Raw genomic sequence first — 19,922 nt, 5'->3', positions numbered from 1 at the left:
ATACTATATGTAGGCTACATGAAGCAGACATACTGTAAGCTTGCACAAAGGATAAAACAGAACTTGTGGGTGAATATCCTGTGTGCCTTGACACACACACACACACACACACACACACACACACACACCCACACACACACAAACCGATGCAGACACATTTAGACACCATAACCCATCATCACACATCATTGTGTGATACTTCAAACACCCAGTCATCCATAAATGTGTTCTTTTACACATTATTGAGTGCTACATATATGTAGGCTACACAAAGACGTAAGCAGACATAAGCTTTCACAAAGGATAAAACAGAACTTGTTGGTGGATATCCTGTGTGCCTTGAGGACTTAGCTCTCCCATGCCCAGTGTCCCTGCCAGGGCTCGAAATTAACGATGTCCCGACATCCCGGGGACCATGAAAAATGCTTCCGGGACACAATAGAATGATGTTTGGGACAACTCTGGGACAGTAGAAAAAATAGCAAAGCAAATTTCAAAATAGAAATTTTTCCTAAACTGTTCACATGGGAATCTAAACGTAGGCTATCTTTCTCGTCTGAATAAAATTTTACAAAATTTGACCTAGCGTAACGGGCAGCTGGCAAAAGCAGCGTTATCCAGCTGATCTGTAAAGAAGCGGTTTTGTACACGCAGCCTTACAACACTGTTTACTGCTTTTCGAATCACTGTAGGCCAGGGCCTACAATGTCATTTTTGTTAAAAAAAATACGGTATAAGATACCCAAATGGGATGGGTGCTTGCGTTTCCTTAGAAATCCGCCGTCTTGATTTTGTATAAAAATTAATATTAAGTGACACATAGGCCGACACAAAAATAGGACACGGGGGTTAATAAGCCCTAGGTTCATTTTGCGCCGGAATTGTCCTTTAAGTTAGCATTTGACATTTCGCTATGGCAGTTCAAAGCTATAGGCTATTCTTGAGAAAAAAAATGAATACCAGAGAGTAGCCTATCTGACAGCTTCGTGGTAATTTCCTACGATACTTATTGTTTTCACGGAGATTTGTGGCCATGACATCACGCCAAACTGACATTGAAATTTAAGACACATGAAAATAGATTATTGACGGAATGTTTTACAACCCTGTCCGTCAAAACGACGGACAATGAGAACGTCTAGTGCAACCTCAAAAAAGAGTCAAAAGCGCAACCTCTGAAAATTAATGTTGTGTGAAACAGCAGATGATTAATGTTAATAAAATGGTGTTTAATAAATTAAGTGTTCAGAACTTACATGGTGGACCAGAATGAGTTAATTAAGTGCAAGTTACTGATTATTATGCTGTTTATTATGTAGAATGGAAAAAACTTCATAACGGCTACATACCTCTGCCAACGTTGACTAGTGAATGTTCTGAGCTAAGCTGTCTCTCCCTCTCTCCCTGACCAGTGTTACTATGACGATAAGAAGCAATACCCTGCGGTGTCACTCATAAAGGTTATGGATGTCCTCTCAGAAGGCTATTTTTAAGCTATATCCTGAAGCCTTGCACACACACGCACACACAGACACACACACACAGACACACAGACACACACACACACACACACACACACATATATAAACAATAATCATCTGCAAGTGCTGCAGTGAGATTGTAAAAGATGTAGCTGCTAACAAATGTACGACAGCAGCTTCAAGTAGGAGGGAGGACAATAAAGCGTAACAGAAAGTAAGATGAAACAGGAAGGCCTGTTAAGGGGTAAGGAGAGCGCAGTCTCTCCTCCTGATTGCCTCGCCCCTGGACAGACCTCCAGAAGCCATGACCACTCAAATAGCCATGTAAAATCAGCCAGCACAAATCATATCAAGCACTCTGAAGTACTTTAGTAAGAACACTAGGATTATGGGATCTGACATACATCAGTATGCTGCTTATTACTAGACATATTAAAGGAGAATTTTGGTGCTATTTCACATTGAGCTCTGTTTCTTCACAGAGTACTGTCGGTACTACAGCTACTGTCGATACTACAGCTACAGTGCTACACTCTGGGGGCATGGACATGTTGGGCTCATGAATATGCCCCCAGAGTGTAGCACAGTACCGAGCTAGGTAGCACCGTTTGTTTTAGGGGTTTTTTCGTACCGACAATACGACTTTGAGAAGTAGAGATCTATGTAAAAAAACGCCGGAATTCTCCTATATTGAATTCTAAGGAAATATGTCAAAGAATATCAGTATTGAATAGCTGATATGTAAATGAAAACTAAGTTAATGTATACACTCTAATATTAAGCTCAAATGTGAATGAAGACTAAATTAATACATGAATACTGACTAAGTTACTATGTGAATGATAACTAAGTTCCTTTATGACTGAATAGTTCATCTGGGAATGAATCCAAGACTGGAGTACCTCTGACGATGATGGTAGTGGACTTCTTAGCCGGGTTGCCCACGTTGTTGCTGGCCACACAACTGTAGATGCCGGCCTCGTCCGAGGAAATGTCGCGTAGCGTGAGCGTGCCGTCCTTCACCTGGCTCTTCTCTGGCAGAGCGCCGCCCCCTCCCGTGGTCCAGGTGAGAGTCGGCGGGGGCTCACCTGCCGTGGTGATGCAAACCAGCGCCACCGTCTGGCCAGGGTTGACCACGATGGGGTCCTCGCCCAGCAGCTTAATGGAAGGAGAAGCTGCAGGACGGAGAGCCAAGATGGAGGCAAACAAGTCTTAACGGAATAATCCAGAGTAAAAACAACCTAGGGTCAGAGTGTGTGTGTGTGTGTGTGCGTGCGTGTGCGTGTGCGTGCGTGTGCATGTGTGTGCGTGTGTGTGTGTGTGTGCGCGCGTGTGTGTGTTTCCGCGTATGCGTGTGTGTGCGTGTGTGTACATGTGCGCGCGCGTGTGTGGGTGTGTATGTGTGTGTGTGTGTGTGTGTGTGTTTTTGTGAGTATGTGTTTGTGTGAGTCTGTGTTTGTGTGAGTCTGTGTCTGTGTGAGTGTGTGTGCATGTCGTACCGATCTTGCTGGTGTACGGTGTTCATTTTAGGACATCCTCAGACTCAGGTGTCAGACTCAGAAAAACATCGGTCATCTTCAGACAAAACTGCCTCAGCGTCAGAAAAACCTCTGTCATCTTCAGACAAAACTGCATCAGCGTCAGAAAAACCAGCCTCAGGTGTCAGACTCAGAAAAACATCTGTCATTTTCAGACAAAACTGCCTCAGCTTCAGAAAAACTTCTGTCATCTTCAGACAAAACTGCCTCAGCGTAAGAAAAACCTCTGTCATCCTCAGATAAAACTGCTTCAAACCAAACTGCCTCAGAAAAAGTGGAGTCAGGTCTCAGAAAAAACGCTGTCAGAAAAAGTGGAGTCAGGTCTCAGAAAATCAGGTCTCAGAAAAAACGCTGTCAGAAAAAACAGAGTCAGACGAAAAAGTCTCAAATGAAAAGTTATTGTGGGGACAGAAGAAGACGACGGATACAGAACGGTGAGTTTAATATTATGCTTAATACGTTATTCTGTCACTGGCAGGGTAGGAATTTCACGGCGGCCACGACGGCCGTGGTAGCCCCTTGCGTTGGCCGTGAAGCCCCTTTGAAAATCATAGGTTTACAGGCCACGGTGGCCTTGGTGCCCCCTTCTTTCAATATTCTGCTTTGTGTCCTACTAATAGCGATTTTTATTTAGCCTGCGGCCTGTCAAAATAATCTTAGCATTCACAGCGCAAATTAATTTAGTCTTTTACGCAGTGGAGAAAGTGACATCGCAAGAAAGTGCGTCCAAATTCACCCATTCTTCTCAGTTGAACTACTCGCGAAGTAGCCTATTCATCACACAGACATCACAAGTGATGTCACATGAAAGAGCTTTTTCTCAGCTTTTAAACGATGTCAGCCGATAATTGCTGTGTTGAACGGTTCGCGAGAAAAGTAAATAATAGAATTAAATTTAATCATACATTCTACTGAAGGTTTTGCGTCCATGATCGCCCTACCCATTCATCTCGGTGGAATACTTTACGAACCCTTCTTTTAACACATGACAAACCACATATCAGAATAAACAGCAGACCTTACCGAACATAAAGGTGTAAAGCAGTCCCCTGTACAGTTAGCCGTTCCAGAGTAATCCAGTTTTGAATTTGCAGTAAATTTCGACATGCATTGATGTCTCCAAATTTGGGCTTTAAGTTTTACAAGGTGTTTAAATTGTTCCACATGATTTCATAACGGGCCAAATACAAAATAAATGTTACAAATATCGCCTAGATATTGGTAAATCAGAGGACAGCTGACTAAGAGTTTGTGAAAGTAGCCTGATCACAAAATGCTAAGCATGCATCTAGGCTATTTCAGTTTCTTAAAGATGAGCTGTGCTTAAATTTAAATTGTTCAATACATGATTTCATAGCAGGCCAAATATAAAATAAATGTTATATATAGCCTAGATATCTGTTTTTATTAGATGATCAGATGATTTACAGTTATATGTAATATGTCATGTTTCATGTTTTTGTAATGTTTCATACAATGATGCAGGTCTACTGCAGTGAATAGGCTAAATACAACTTTCATCATTTTTATAGCCTACTACTGTATAGTTAACTTTGGCCTTGGTGCCCATGTGGCCTTCGTGCCCCCCACCAAATATGCCCAACTGAAGGCCAAGTGGCCTTGCCCCCAGAATGGGGAAATTCCAAGCCTGGTCACTGGCATGTTATATTTGGTGCTTGGTTAGATGTAGAAATTATAAGTAAAGGTAGAAAGTGATCCAATGGTATACACATTGTAGGAAATCCATGGATGTAACTTAGCTAACCTCACTTCGCTAGTAACATTAGCAGCTGCTGTAAGGCACATACCGGAGTAAGCTACGTACTACATACAGCAAAATAATTTGTTTTTCGTAGGATTACGGTACATTAAATGAGCTAGGGAAAAGTGGGTTAAACATTTTTCCACCACGAAAGTCCAGAACGACACCTGGACCATTATTTCTTACTTTTGCTAACCGTTTCCCAGTTGTACACTACCTACCAGTAAGAAACCTGCATCATTATCATCACATCATTATTCCCAAACCCCCATAAAGACAAATGTGCTATTTCATGATGTAATACCATATAATACCATCATGATAATACATGAAATAGCAGGTACCAACAACAAGGCACATTTCTCTAAATAAGTTAAGATAACATCTCATATCAAATGAATTCAACAACGCTGCAGTTATTGTCCCCTGGGGATTACATTTCAAGTACCTGTCTATCTTTATGTCTGTCTATTATTGTTGTGCAATGACAATGACAACTGCTAACGTTTTATAATGGTATTATATGGTATTACATCATGGCATAGCACATTTGTCTTTATTTAATACTTAATACTTTTCTGAGACCTGATTTTCTGAGACCTGACTCCACTTTTTCTGACAGTGTTTTTTCTGAGACCTGACTCCACTTTTTCTGAGGCAGTTTGGTTTGAAGCAGTTTTATCTGAGGATGACAGAGGTTTTTCTTACGCTGAGGCAGTTTTGTCTGAAGATGACAGAAGTTTTTCTGAAGCTGAGGCAGTTTTGTCTGAAAATGACAGATGTTTTTCTGAGTCTGACACCTGAGTCTGGTTTTTCTGACGCTGAGGCAGTTTTGTCTGAAGATGACAGAGGTTTTTCTGACGCTGATGCAGTTTTGTCTGAAGATGACAGAGGTTTTTCTGACGCTGAGGCAGTTTTGTCTGAAGATGACCGATGTTTTTCTGAGTCTGACACCTGAGTCTGAGGATGTCCTAAAATGAACACCGTACTGGTGAGTTTAAAGATGATGTCAGGGTGGAGATATGCCACAAAATGTGTGATATGCGTGTGTGTGTGTGTGTGCGTGTGTGAGTGTGTGTGTGTGTCGTACCAGTGTTGTTGATGAGAGTGAAGATGACGCCAGGGTCAATGATGTGTGTGTATGTGTGTGTGTGTGTGTGAGCGTGTCATACTAGTCTTGTTGGTGAGAGTGAAGATGACGCTGGTGTTGGGGATGTGACACAAAATGTGTGTGTGTGTGTGTGTGTGTGTGTGTGTGTGAGCGTGTCGTACCAGTCTTGTTGGTGAGAGTGAAGATGACGCTGGTGTCGTGGATGCCGCAGACGCTGCGTACGGAGGCCACACAGCTGTAGTTGGCGTAGTCTTTGGGCCGCAGGTTCTTCAGCTTCAGGATTTTAGTCTCCCCCTGCAGCTCAGAGCCAGAGGCACAGAGTGGTGTGCAAATGTGTGCCAGACACGCAGAACATAGCCCACAACACAGAACAGAACCAACCAAGAATAACCCCAGAACACCAGTACAGAACCAACCAAGAACAACCCCTGAACACCAGTACAGAACCAACCAAGAACTGAAGGACCCCAAGAAGAAGCAGCCCACAATCAACCCACCCCGCTCCATCCACCCAGCCCAGGACAACCCAGCCCAGGTCAACCCAGCCCAGCCCAACTCAGAACAAGGCAAGGATTCTTACACCAGCAGGACCAGAGGTGCGTTCAAATTTGGCAAAGAGTGGCGAACGTTTGTGGTGAACACGTTTTCTTTGAACAGTTAAATTTTAACGATTTGGTGTTAACATTCCATTATAACCGTAATTGCATTGAATTCATCAAGCTTACGTCCAGTTCCACTGTATGTTCGCATAGAACTACCTCTGCTGACGGTTTGTGTTTGCCTATGTTTGCGAATGTGAACACACCTTAGTGCATCTGGTGTCAACAGAGTTATGCTAAGAAAGTATCACTACAGCTTCAACTTTTGATGAAAAATGTCTAATGGTTTGTTTATTCATCACGTCTTTTGAGCATAAAAAGTCTATTAACGAGTCATTTAAACCAACTGCGAAGGAAATTGAAGGTGCTCTATTTCCCATTTGTTGGTGCCCGTGATCAGTGTGCATTACTGTGTTATTCACATGCTTCAATGCACACTGTTTTTAAATGTAAATATCACTGTGCTGCTTTGTCAAAAGCGGCACTTGCTCAATATTTCAAAAATGGGCTTGTTAATTCAAGTTTGTAATGCTAATATTCAATTAGCATAATGGGTAAATAAACGTTAAGATTGGGTAACTAGTAATGACAATGCTGCTTGTGACTGAATCCCAGTGACAAGCACTTTGTTTGCGTACTGCTTAAGTAAGCACATCATTAGTAGTTTCCAATAGTTAACAATAAATAAAAATTACAAATAAAAAATAAATGAAAAGGACAGTCTCATCAGAGACTAGAATATGTAATCAATGTTGAGACAATCATAAGGACAATCATTCTACCAGTTGAATACACTTGTCATTGTAAGTGGTGATCCGAGCCTCTGTGTCCTTTTTTCATGTCTGGTTGAGCCAATGCTCCAACAGTGCAGGCCTTGCTCAATTCGCTGGTTAATGGCACACACCTGGGTTGAGAGTTTGGCTATGTATGGGCTTGTTTCTCTCTCTCTCTCTCTGTGTAGGTCATTTCTCTGTTAGGGGCATTTCCATTAGGCACTTCTCTCCCACCGGCTTTCTCTGTCCCCAATTACACAATACATTCTTCCCTTACATGTTCTCCCCCAGACATCCTATTTTTCAGGCTGCAGTTCTTTATTATTTTTAATGACTTTTGAAAAAATATATTTTGGTTGACCATTGTTGCCCTTCTCCCTCTTTTTTGATGCGGTTCTGAGTCATAACAACTGGCCTGCGATTGCATATCCTACATGCATGTGGTCTAGAAGTTTCTTTGAAAACAAAAAACAAGATAATGTGAGTGTGTGTAGCTGAGTGGGCTTCTCATGGGAGAGGAGAAGTGGCTCTGGTGAGCCCAGCTCAATGGTACTCCGTCTCTGGCTCGATGCGTCTCAATGCGTTTTAATTAGCGCCGGGCGTATTGTATTTACCAGAGCCTGGTGGAGACCAGAGGCTCATTTCCAAGCCGACGGGGGAGCGGCGTTTTTTAATTTGTGAAAATGATAACCGCTTTGTAGAAGGGTCACAGGAACCCTATCGCCGCATGCCGGAATGGGAAGAACACGACAGGGGGCCTCGGAATACTCAGCTTTGAATGGCCATTTAGCGCTCCGGATCTGGGAGCAGATGGCCACTGTAGCCGACGGGCTCGAACGATTCCCTTTGATCCGACTCTTCCCCTTTTCCTCCTCACTGTCCCCACCCCACTCCCTTATTCAACTCAACCCCCCCCCCCCCCAAAAAAAAAGATTAGAAGATCAGACAGTTTTCTCTGTGCCAGTCCTCTGAAGAATGACCATTCAGCTCGTTCATTTTGTACAGATCAACCCCAACTCCTCCCTTCCCCGCCAACTCCCAAACATAATTCTATTAGACGCCTGGCGAGCCTCTCTCTCTTTCTCAATCGCTCTCATCCCTTTCTCTCTCTCTCTCTTTCCCTCTGTCACGTTGCTCTGGATGACGGCTACAGGTCCAGCACACTGATATTTTCTGGGGCAACCGACTGGAATTAAAATCTCTGTGTAAATGGAAGGAAAAGACAGAAAAACAGATATGTAGACAGACTGGAAAAAAAGAGAGAGCAAGGGAGAGGATGGGAAAGAGAGAGAGAGAGAGAGAGCGAGAGAGAGAGAAAGTCATATTGAAAGAGAGAGATAGAGAAATTACATTACTATTTCCCAGTAACGATAGTTCATACTATAGGCTGCCTATGTGAAGGTCTGTTTAGACACATGTTTTATTTCTACATTCCGATTACTTGTCTGTTGTTATGTCCATGTCTTATACCTGTATGTTCAATGTATGTAATAATTGTTTTGGCAATGCAAATGCTAACTATTTGTCATGCCAATAAAGCACTTTTGAATTTAATTGAATTGATAGAGAGGAAGAGGCTGAATGAAAGAAACAGAGGATGAGAGAGAGAGAAAGAAAGAGAGAGAGAGATAGAGAGAGGAAGAGGCTGAATGAGAGAGACAGAGGATGAGAGAGAAAGAGAGAGAGGTGAAGAGTAGAAGAAAGGGAGATATTATGAGAATATGACACATACACACATATACTGCACACACACACACACACACACACACACACAAAACACACACCAAACTGTGCTCTGCATGGAGTAATTGAAGACACTGGGAGGGAATGTCTGATGCGTGAGCTTCCAAGCGAAACTCAGATTAGAGCATATAGGCTCTGTCTATGGTAAGTAAGACATCATAAGACATCATAAAAAGACCTTAAGCCGATGACCAGGGTGTGAATTTAGCATTATATAAAACCCTAAAGCAGGCCTTTCTGATGTTAGTTTAGCATCACACAAAACCCTAAAGCAGGCCTTTCTGATGTTAGTTTAGCATCACACAAAACCCTAAAGCAGGCATCACACAAAACCCTAAAGCAGGCTTTTCTGATGTTAGTTTAGTATCGTATAAAAGCCTAAATTAGGCATTTCTGTTAGTTTAGTTTCAGATAAGGCTTGTATCCGCTTGGAAAAACAGTTAATTTGTTGAAATGGGTGAGACTGAGGGATAGACAGTAAGTGAACAATCAAGAGAGGGAGAATGGGAGCAAGAGTGAGAGAGAGAGAGAGAGAGAGAGAGAGAAGGAGAGGAAGAGGGAGAATGGGAACAAGAGTGAGAGAGAGAGAGAGAGAAGGAGAGGAAGAGGGAAAGAGGGAGGATGGGAGCAAAACTGAGAGAAAGACAGAGAAAGAGAGAGAGACTGAGAGAAAAATATGACAGATGTGTGAGTGACAGCCCTAACATGCAGGTGTGTGTGCTACACCTCCACCAAACAAGCACACACACACACACACACACACACACACACACACACACACACACAGAAGCTTGCGTGCTACACCCCATCCACTAGTGTCAATGTTAATTTCAAAAGCTCCCACATGACTATCACATTTATGAACATCAGGTAAACACGCAAACACACACACTCACGAAGAAAGACAAACACACACACACACACACACACACAACACATACACACACCCCTTAGCGCTGTGGTGTCCCTCCTTTCCACAGCTCCAGCCACCCCTGAAGTGTGAAATTGTAAGCTGGCATTTAGCGCCACTGAAACAAAGGCTCGGCCTTCAGACACACACACACACACACACTCACACTCACTCATGTGATCTGCCTGTTGTCTGCAAACACGGCGGAGAATGCAGGGCGGGAGTGATGTGGAAGAGAGAGAGAGAGAGAGAGAGAGAGAGAGAGGGAAAGAGAGAGAGAGAGAGAAAGAGCGGAGACCAGAGGGGGTGTGATGAGTGTTGTGGGCATCCTGGCTAATTATGGGTGTCGTCTCCAAGCAGGATTTCAAATACCATGCCTCGGCACCTGAGCATAAAAGCCTTCAGAGAGAGAGAGAGTGTGTGTGTGTGAGAGAGAGAGAGGAAGAGAGAACGAAAGAACTCCTGCTTTCTTCTCCCCTGTCCTCTCTCTTTTCCTCCCTCTCTCTCCCTCGCTCTCCATCTCTCTCCCTCCATTTCTCTCTATAGCTGCCTCTCTGTTCTCTCCGTTCACTCCCACTCCTCTCTTTCCCTCTCTGCCTCTCTACTCATCCCCCTCTTCCTCTCCATCTCTCTCACCCTGCTGCTTTTTCCTGGTTAATTACCCCCTCCACCTGGGAAGCTCTAGGGAGGAGCAAACAGAATCGCCTGACTCTGAAACATCTCCGGAGTTCCTGGGGTTGCTGTGGTTCACGTGCTTGATGTTCCTTTACAGCACCGACATCACAGCTTGGGACGCTGGTAGCATAGTGGCTAAGGAGCGGCTAGCAAGCAGTAGTCAGAAAAGTTGTGGGTACAATTCCAGACTGCCACCGTTGTGCCCTTGTAATAACTGACGTATTTAAGTCGCGTTGAATAAAAAATGTCAGCCAAAAGAATAAGCAAGTCAGTCAGCCTTGGGCAGGGGTAAGAGGTGGGTAAACTACATTATTACACGGCTCTTCAGAGTGCTGCAGAATGCTCCATTCACTTGAATGGGCCTTCCCAACGTTCAGAGGTCTGCTAATTCTCAATAACAGACCTTTGCTAAGTATAACAGACCGCTGTCAAGGAAAATGGGCTTTGTGCTTCTAATTTACGTCTTTCATATTACTGCGCAAGGACTGGAACTTCATTCAAAAGTGAAAGTACACGGTTGATCAGCTGTGTTCTAAAGAATGTTTAATTCAAGTTCAGCGTGTGCTATTGCGAACTATTTGTTTCTCAGCAAAAGCCACGACGAAACGGTAACAAATAGCCTAGGCTATGTAGGCTAAAGAAGTCACATCGTGGGGAGTTTATTGTTTTGTTTTGGCAAGTAGCCGTGTAATAAGCGGGATAATGTATAGAACGCTGGTCATTATTGGGAAAATAAGTCCCGACAGGGCGAACCGGACCCCGACGCACAGCGGCGTTCTATACATTATCCCTTACGTATAAATTCTGTGATCAAGGTAAGGTGGACTGCATCATGCGGTATCATATTTTTTTAAAAAGGCATTCAGAACATGTTTAATGATGGTGGAGGTTATTGTCCAATGTTTAGAACAACAATAATAACCAGTGGTATTAAATGGTTCCTAGAGTGTTGATGAGTGTACATATTGTGAATGTGGATAATACAGTGTGATTTTTAATTGATAAAAGTTGCAATTGGTGAATAAACTCTTTTGAGAGATGGATAAACTCTAATAAGAGGTGGATAAACTATATTTCAGGTGGGCCTGGCCTTGGAAGCAGAGACAGGCTCCAGATTAAAGTGTGAGTCTGAGCTGGGAGTCACTTTGGATTAAAGTATCTGCACATGTAAGTGTAATACATGTAGATATTTAGACCATAAGTGTAGTGAAGAGTTTTATGGTCTGTAATGACCAATTAACTAAAGACCCTGGTGAAGACCCTGGTAAAGACCCTGGTGGATCTGATGCATACAGGTTGCAGGGTGAACTCAGTCACATCCTCTGTATTCACTGGAACATGTATTACTATAAGATTTATACAGTAAGAGGTGCACTGGGCCTGTTATGAAATTGAGTTGCAGTATATTAGGCCAGTTGCTCCTACTCTTCCAAGTAGAGAAAAGGACCTGTGGTGAGTCTTCTGTATTGCCTTGTGATAGGGGGACCTTCTGGGCACAGGTGACAGGGTGGAACATTTTAAAAACCGCAGAACACATTTTAGGACTACAGAACACAGGTCACAGGGTGGAACATTTTAGAAATCACAGAACACATATTATTACTTATGTGTTCTCACTGCTGTCTGGACCTGCTGTCTCTGTGACTTCTGCAACATGCATATGTGATGTTAGGGCGTTATGTAAGAACTACCCAGTGCCTGTGTCTTAATAAAGCATTGAGTGTGGCGAAGAGTGCTCATTTACTTTAAAGACACAGAGCTGTAATGTGCCCTGCTGCATGGCCCCTTCAAGAGCGTCTTCCTGGATAATTTAAGTCCTTTAAAAATAGAAGTGTCAGGCTGTGTGCTAATCTGACTTTTCTGAAGTCAAACTCTGGGTGGGCGGGGATCCATTGTGAGTGTGTGAAGGCTCCGTGTAGTTATGGCTTCAGTGCCACCCCTACTTAGACTGACTTGACATATAACACACCCTAGCTGGGCTGAAGTGTGTGACACATATAATTCCAACACTATGGAATAAAGAAACAACACCAAGAGCTGGTAAGCATTTTCTTGGCAATGGGATGTTTATCTCAAGTGTTACAGTAGTTACAGTATATAGTATACCGTAATAGGGCAAATAGAGCGAATAGATCTACTCACACTCTTACCTGTGTGAAAAAGAATGAATACATTTACTCACACTCTTATCTATGTGAGGGGCGAATAGATCTACTCACACTCTTATCTATGTGAGGGGCGAATAGATCTACTCACACTCTGACCTATGTGAGGGGCCAATAGATCTACTCACACTCTGACCTATGTGAGGGGCCAATAGATCTACTCACACTCTGACCTATGTGAGGGGCCAATAGATCTACTCACACTCTTATCTATGTGAGGGGCGAATAGATCTACTCACACTCTTATCTATGTGAGGGGCGAATAGATCTACTCACACTCTTATCTATGTGAGGGGCGAATAGATCTAATCACACTCTTATCTATGTGAGGGGCGAATAGATCTACTCACACTCTTATCTATGTGAGGGGCGAATAGATCTACTCACACTCTTATCTATGTGAGGGGCGAATAGATCTACTCACACTCTTATCTATGTGAGGGGCGAATAGATCTACTCACACTCTGACCTATGTGAGGGGCGAATAGATCTACTCACACTCTGACCTATGTGAGGGGCGAATAGATCTACTCACACTCTTATCTATGTGAGGGGCGAATAGATCTACTCACACTCTTATCTATGTGAGGGGCGAATAGATCTACTCACACTCTGACCTATGTGAGGGGCGAATAGATCTACTTACACAGTGACCTATGTGAGGGGCGAATAGATCTACTCACACTCTTATCTATGTGAGGGGCGAATAGATCTACTCACACTCTGACCTATGTGAGGGGCGAATAGATCTACTCACACTCTTATCTATGTGAGGGGCGAATAGATCTACTCACACTCTGACCTATGTGAGGGGCGAATAGATCTACTCACACTCTTACCTGTGTGAAGAAGGGCTCGTAGATCTCCACCCCCTTGTCGGAGCCCTGTGAGAGCACCTCGCGGCCGCGGTGCCAGCTGTAGCGTACCGGAGGGTTGGAGTTGGCCACACAGCGCAAGAACACCGTGCGCTCATAGTAGAACTGCTCCTTGGCCTCGCCGATACTCTGGTGCACGGTCACTATCGGGGGGTCAAGGTCTACGGGGCAGAGGAGAGGGAGAAAAACAGAGGTTATAGGTCAAATGGCAAAGTTCAAGATTGTGTTCTCAGTGGATATAGGGAGAGGAGAGTTCAAAGTTCACAGTTCATGGCATAAAAAAGGGAGAAGAAGAGACACTGTCAGTCTTTACAGGTCAAAGTTCAAAGCTTCATCAGCAGAGGAGACTCAAAGGGGAGAAGAGAAAAAATAAATCAAGAGTCAAAGTTCAAAGGTCAAGGCCTTATCAGGGGAGGCAGGTGTAAGGAAAGTTATACTGTAGCACATCAAAACTCAGCGGTTATGGATAAAGGAAAGCAGAAAACTGTACTGTACTCTATTAGGCCGAAGAACAAAGTTCAAAGGTCCGAACAGGAGAGGCAGGTCAATGTGGGAGAATAAGGAAAGTGACACTGTAACAGGCCAATGATCAAGGCTTTATCATCATCATCAAGGTCCAGTGTTGAGGAGTGGCTATCACCATGGAGACATTTAATAACAACCCTTAGGAGCCAATCAAACACAGATATGGCATCCCACTCCCCTCAGGGAACCAATCAAACGCTGAGATGACAACTCATTACCCTCACAATTTTTCCTTTTTTTCTGCCCTCTGCTGCTGTGGAGATGGATGTTTAAGGCCAGAGGAGAGGAGAGGGGAGGAAAGGAGAGAAAAACGAGAAGAAAGGAGAGAAGAGGCGAGAGGAGAGGAGGGGAGGTTATGTCAGGAAAGCAAGGAACTCGCCTTTGAAATACAAGTTACAAGTTGCATTCTTAAAACTCCTAAACAAAAACCAACAAAAAACCAAAACAAAGCACTCAAACACAAGGCTTACCTCCAAAAAGGAGAGCTGTGTGTGTGTGTGTGTGTGTATGTGTGTGTGTGTGTGTGTGTGTGTGTGTGTGTGTGTGTGTGTGTGTTTGTCTGGTGCAGCAGACTCGTTGATAAATGAGCTGACATGACCTGGCCCTCAGACTGGGTAGACGCGAGAACATCTGTCTACATGAATCACCAACATGCTCCACACACACACACACACACACACACACACACACACACACACACACACACAATCACACACTACACCAGTCACACACATACATACACACACTATCTACACAGACACATAGAAACACACACTATGCCACTCTCATAAACTCCACACAGATACACTGACACTAGTCACACACACACACACACACACACACACACACACACACACACACACACACACACACACACACATACAATATGCAAACACAGACACACATTCCAATCATTCCAAGCTACGCACACACACACTTTGTAAACCTGTGTGCTTCCTAAACACATCACCTAATGTCTGTCACACACACACACACACACACCACAGACACACACACACACACACACACACACACACACCACAGACACACACACACACACACACACACACACACACACACCACAGACACACACCCGCTCACACTCACCCTTCACTCACTCAGACAAACCCACACTGGTCAATGAAGAGAGATAAATTGACATATCACTTCTAAAAATGTAATTAAATACCGACTGGTGTTTAAACGTACAAAATGTTTCCGACTGGTTCGCTGAGGTATAGTATCTATATAAGTATATATACTCTTTTGATCCCGTGAGGGAAATTTGGTCTCTGCATTTATCCCAATCCGTGAATTAGTGAAACACACTCAGCACACAGTGTACACACAGTGAGGTGAAGCACACACTAATCCCGGCGCAGTGAGCTGCCTGCATCAACAGCAGTGCTCGGGGAGCAGTGAGGGGGGCCTTGCTCAAGGGCACTTCAGCTGGTTCCTACTGGTCGGGGTTAGAACCGTCAACCCTCAGGTTCCAAGTCCGAAGTGCTAACCAGTAGGCCACGGCTGCCCCACTGCTGTATCTCCACAGGCTGCCATGGCTGTGACCTCCAGGCTATGAAACATTCTCAGACTTAATCATCTCTCCACCTGACGCACTCAGTCCAGCTTAAAGCTAATCAGAAGAACTCTGATGCCATTCCACATGCTAATACAGCCTTTCTCTACACATCCACTTGCATAGCGGAGTTGCATAGCTGAGGGCGAGACATTTCCATTAGCTGGCCAAGCGCGGCGCCGTGCTATCGGTCACCCAGCAGTGGCTAACGGCGCATTTAAAAGGACACATGTCCAAGGCATTACAGATCTGCGCCGACCAAATCACAAATGATTACTGCTGACCTTTTTCGTTTGAGAGAGTTCATAACTGGTCTAATAAACAAGCCCCTTCTCTGTCTCTCTCTCTCTTACACACACACACACACTCAACTATGCTCACAGCAGAAATGGAAATATAAAACACATCGCAACTGTTAATCGATGAGCAGGGCCATTAAGTGGGCTGCCAACTAGATGAAGTGTGTAAGTGTATGAGTGTGTATGTGTGTGTGTGTGTGTGTGTGTGTGTGTGTGTGTGTGTCTGTGTGTGCGAAAGACAGATGAGAGAGAGAGAGAGAGAGAAAGAGAGAGAGAGTGTGTGTGTGTGTGTGTGTGTGTGTGTGTGCGCGCGCACGAGTAAGTGGCGAATGCACGTTGGAGAATGCTAATACCAGACTTTCATTAAGACACATTCTGCCCCACAGCCCCTTAATCAAAATCTAGAGGTGGTCAATACTTCATCCAGCGTCCATTACAGCACGGAGGTAAGAGCAATTACCTCCACGAGCTCCTAACGGCACTGCAGAGAGCAGCGACCAGAGAGAGGGGGGGGGGGGGGGTAAAGAGATAGAGAGATGAGACAGGAGAGAGAGAGATATAGAGAGGGGGGATGCAGATGGGAAAAGGGATGCTATATTTTTCTCTCTTTTCACAATGCTGTATCTGGTGTTGAGGTCACACACACTGACACACACACACACAACACACACCCCTCCAGAATGGACTTCATTTGCCGGTTAATTTATCCAAGAGGGGAAAAAAACCCAGTATGTGCACACACAGGGATGCATGCATGTATGTATGCGCTATGGGCTTCACTGTAACTGTGAAACACAGAGCTTAGGTTTCATCATCTCCTCCCCAGTGTCCTGGGCAGAGAGGTGTCTCTAGTCTGGGAGGATTCAGCTAATGGAGGGGAGAGCACGTTGGCTCCCCACCTAGCCATGACTCATTCATTTCACTGATGCCCTTGATCTTTGGGTGACATCAGACTTAGACATTTAAACTAGGGCTGTCAATCGATTAAAAAATGTAATCGAATTAATTACATACTCTGTGATTAATTAATCTAAATTAATCGCATATATAATTTTTGCTGTGAAAGTATTTTAAATATTTAAACTCAAATGAATCATTGAATAATCAGCATTAGTGACATTAAAGTGCAAAAACTCTTTTATTATTATTTTCACTGTTCAAATAATGACCATAATAATCTATGATATGACCTAATATGCTGAGGAAATAAATTCAAAAGTGCTTCAGAAATAAGTTTGGTAACACTTTATTTTAATGTGTCGCTGTTACAGTGTACCTACCTAATTAGGTACAGTGGTACAACGTGTGTAACAACATGTACTATTAGGTACTATCATTGTACTTGCATTATGTATTTGTGGGTACCTACATATAGTTGTTACATTGTAATACTGAGTGCTTTTACAAAACTTTGCCAATTTGTCTAAATTTTCATCAGAGGCAAAGAGCTGACCTGAGACCTGCTGGATGGGGTAAATCTGGTCATGATAGATTTGATATACAAACCATTCTTAGCTCCAGTCAAGGCCTCATTGTCTTCAGTGTACATGTAACAGCTGTGCTGCTACAACCTTGTTACTCTTTGATAGAGTGGAATAAACCTATTAAGTGTACCAGTAAATTACTTACATGTACATATGACATGTAGGCCTATCTTCGATGTCTTGGAACAGGTCTACTAATTAACTACATAGTACATATATCAACTGTGTTGGTACACACTTATTGCTTTTTGATACAGTGGCATAAACCTATTAAAATTAAGTGTACCAGTTAAGTACTTACATGTACAGTACATATTGTGTCGTGTCATTGGTGTCTTGGAACATGTCTGCCATTACCCTAAATACTGTAGTACATGTATCAACTGTGTTGGTACACATTTATTACTCTTTGATACAGTGGAATAAACCCATTAAAGTAAAGTGTACCAGTTAAGTACTTACATGTACATATTATATACATCCTGTCAATGATGTCATGCATTCTGTAATTGATGTGTTGAAACGTGTCTGCTGTTACACCACACAGTATCAAAGAGCAATAAGTGTGTACCAACACAGTTGATATGTGTACTATGTATCGAATTAGTAGACCTGTTCCAAGACATTGAAGACACAACATACATGTCATATGTACATGTAAGTAATTAACTGGTACACTTAATAGGTTTATTCCACTGTATCAAAGAGTAACAAGGTTGTAACAGCACAGCTGTTACATGTACACTGAAGACAATGAGGCCTTGACTGGAGCTAAGAATGGTTGTATATCAAATCTATCATGACCAGATTTACCCCATCCAGCAGGTCTCAGGTCAGCTCTTTGCCTCTGATGAAAATTTAGGCAAATTGGCAAAGTTTTGTAAAAGCACTCAGTATTACAATGTAACAACTATATGTAGGTACCCACAAATACATAATGCAAGTACAATGATAGTACCTGATAGTACATGTTGTTACACAGGTTGTACCACTGTACCTAATTAGGTAGGTACACTGTAACAGCGACACATTAAAATAAAGTGTTACCATAAGTTTTTTTTCCACATTCAAGGCGTTTCAGGCCACAGATATAACCTAGGGGACACAATGAAAACAAATTAACACTCCCCTCTATGTCAACACTATTTCTTTGCATTGATGTGCGACTTAAAAGTAAATGTTCCAATCAATGATCTAGGCAGCACATTTTCTTCTCTCTCCTTCATTTTACAGTCTAATGGTTACTGACTAGAACGGTTCAGGGTCAAAGGTCATACGGAATCGATTAATCTGCGTTATTTTTTTTAATCAGTTCGAAAATAATCAGTTATTTTGACAGCCCTAATTTAAACCCATTCATTGGCTATGAGGAAAACTACATGCTTGCATAAATGATATTACAGTTTTTTTCAACTGCTTACACACTAAATCTTTGCTTGTCACACAATTTTCTAAACATGTCCTCCAAACATCATAACCCGACACCAAATCTGCAAAACCATACACTAATTCTCAGTGTTTGACTCAGTTTTCAATTGACTAAAACACATTTTGCAAAACACCACACACAATTTTCTACCTAACACACAAAAATCTAACAGGAAGCAACTTGATTTCGTTCTCCAAACACAACCCATCAAAATGCCACACTAAATCACCAGTGCTTCACTCTTTCTCTTCACATGTGCAAACACTCTTTACTTTACTGAACACCATCCAATCATTGCCTTAGTATAGGTCTATGAATAGATATACTCTCTATATAGGTATAGACCCTTTCAATCTGCTCCTAGAGGATTTCCGGTTGAAATATTCAGAACCAATGCAGATACTTTGAAAATTACAGTAATCGGACTTTAGCTTACAGTAATGTTCTACAAAAAGTTGACTTTATGTAAAATTTGTCTTTTTACTCTATTTTTGTTTGTCCCCATGTTACAGTACCATTAGCTCAATACATTTTTCTGTGCCTCCAGAAATGCCTTAGGAACGCTTACTGTAGAATTGTTTGTTTCTGCAGTTGAAAGGGTCTATAGGCCTATGAATACATACTGTACACGAACCCCCCCCCCCCCCCCCACACACACACACACACACTTGTCTTTAGAAAAAAAAACAAAATCAGTGTTTTCAAAACTCCATGTACATCTGGTGGTCACTGTATTCTTCTTTGCTTTTTTTCTTGTTTGCTGTAAAATACTGTATTCACAACAGCAAATTATTTGGGAAAAATCACTATTTTTGGTTTCAATATTGCTTGCATTTTTACTGTGTATTTCAGTACTGTGTACTTCTCTTTGTTGATACCATAACTTTCACTCTTGTATGGAAATACATATAGAAAGCCTAAGACAGAAGAGCTTTAGGTTTTGAGCAACAGTGTGTACATGATGTATCCAAAATGTC

General features: G+C 42.8%; 1 protein-coding gene across 1 annotated transcript in view; it reads right to left on the bottom strand.

Annotated features, from left to right (window-relative positions):
• The window catches only part of LOC143110007 (MAM domain-containing glycosylphosphatidylinositol anchor protein 2), a 203,066-nt gene that overhangs the window by 84,970 nt on the left and 98,174 nt on the right, over positions 1–19,922 (bottom strand). Inside the window, exons 4-6 of the mRNA XM_076272827.1 lie at positions 13,597–13,793; positions 6,054–6,186; positions 2,384–2,656 (exon numbers count right to left, since the gene is read on the bottom strand). Of these exons, the coding sequence (XP_076128942.1) occupies positions 2,384–2,656; positions 6,054–6,186; positions 13,597–13,793 (603 nt within the window). The remainder of the gene's footprint in view (positions 1–2,383; positions 2,657–6,053; positions 6,187–13,596; positions 13,794–19,922) is intronic.

Source organism: Alosa pseudoharengus, unplaced genomic scaffold, assembly GCF_046254945.1.
Source record: "Alosa pseudoharengus isolate Yale_2024_CS ecotype anadromous, Long Island Sound unplaced genomic scaffold, YU_APseudo_1.1 YU_APseudo_1.1_scf_7, whole genome shotgun sequence".
NCBI lineage: Eukaryota > Metazoa > Chordata > Actinopteri > Clupeiformes > Clupeidae > Alosa > Alosa pseudoharengus.
This window is presented reverse-complemented; position numbering and strand designations above follow the sequence as displayed.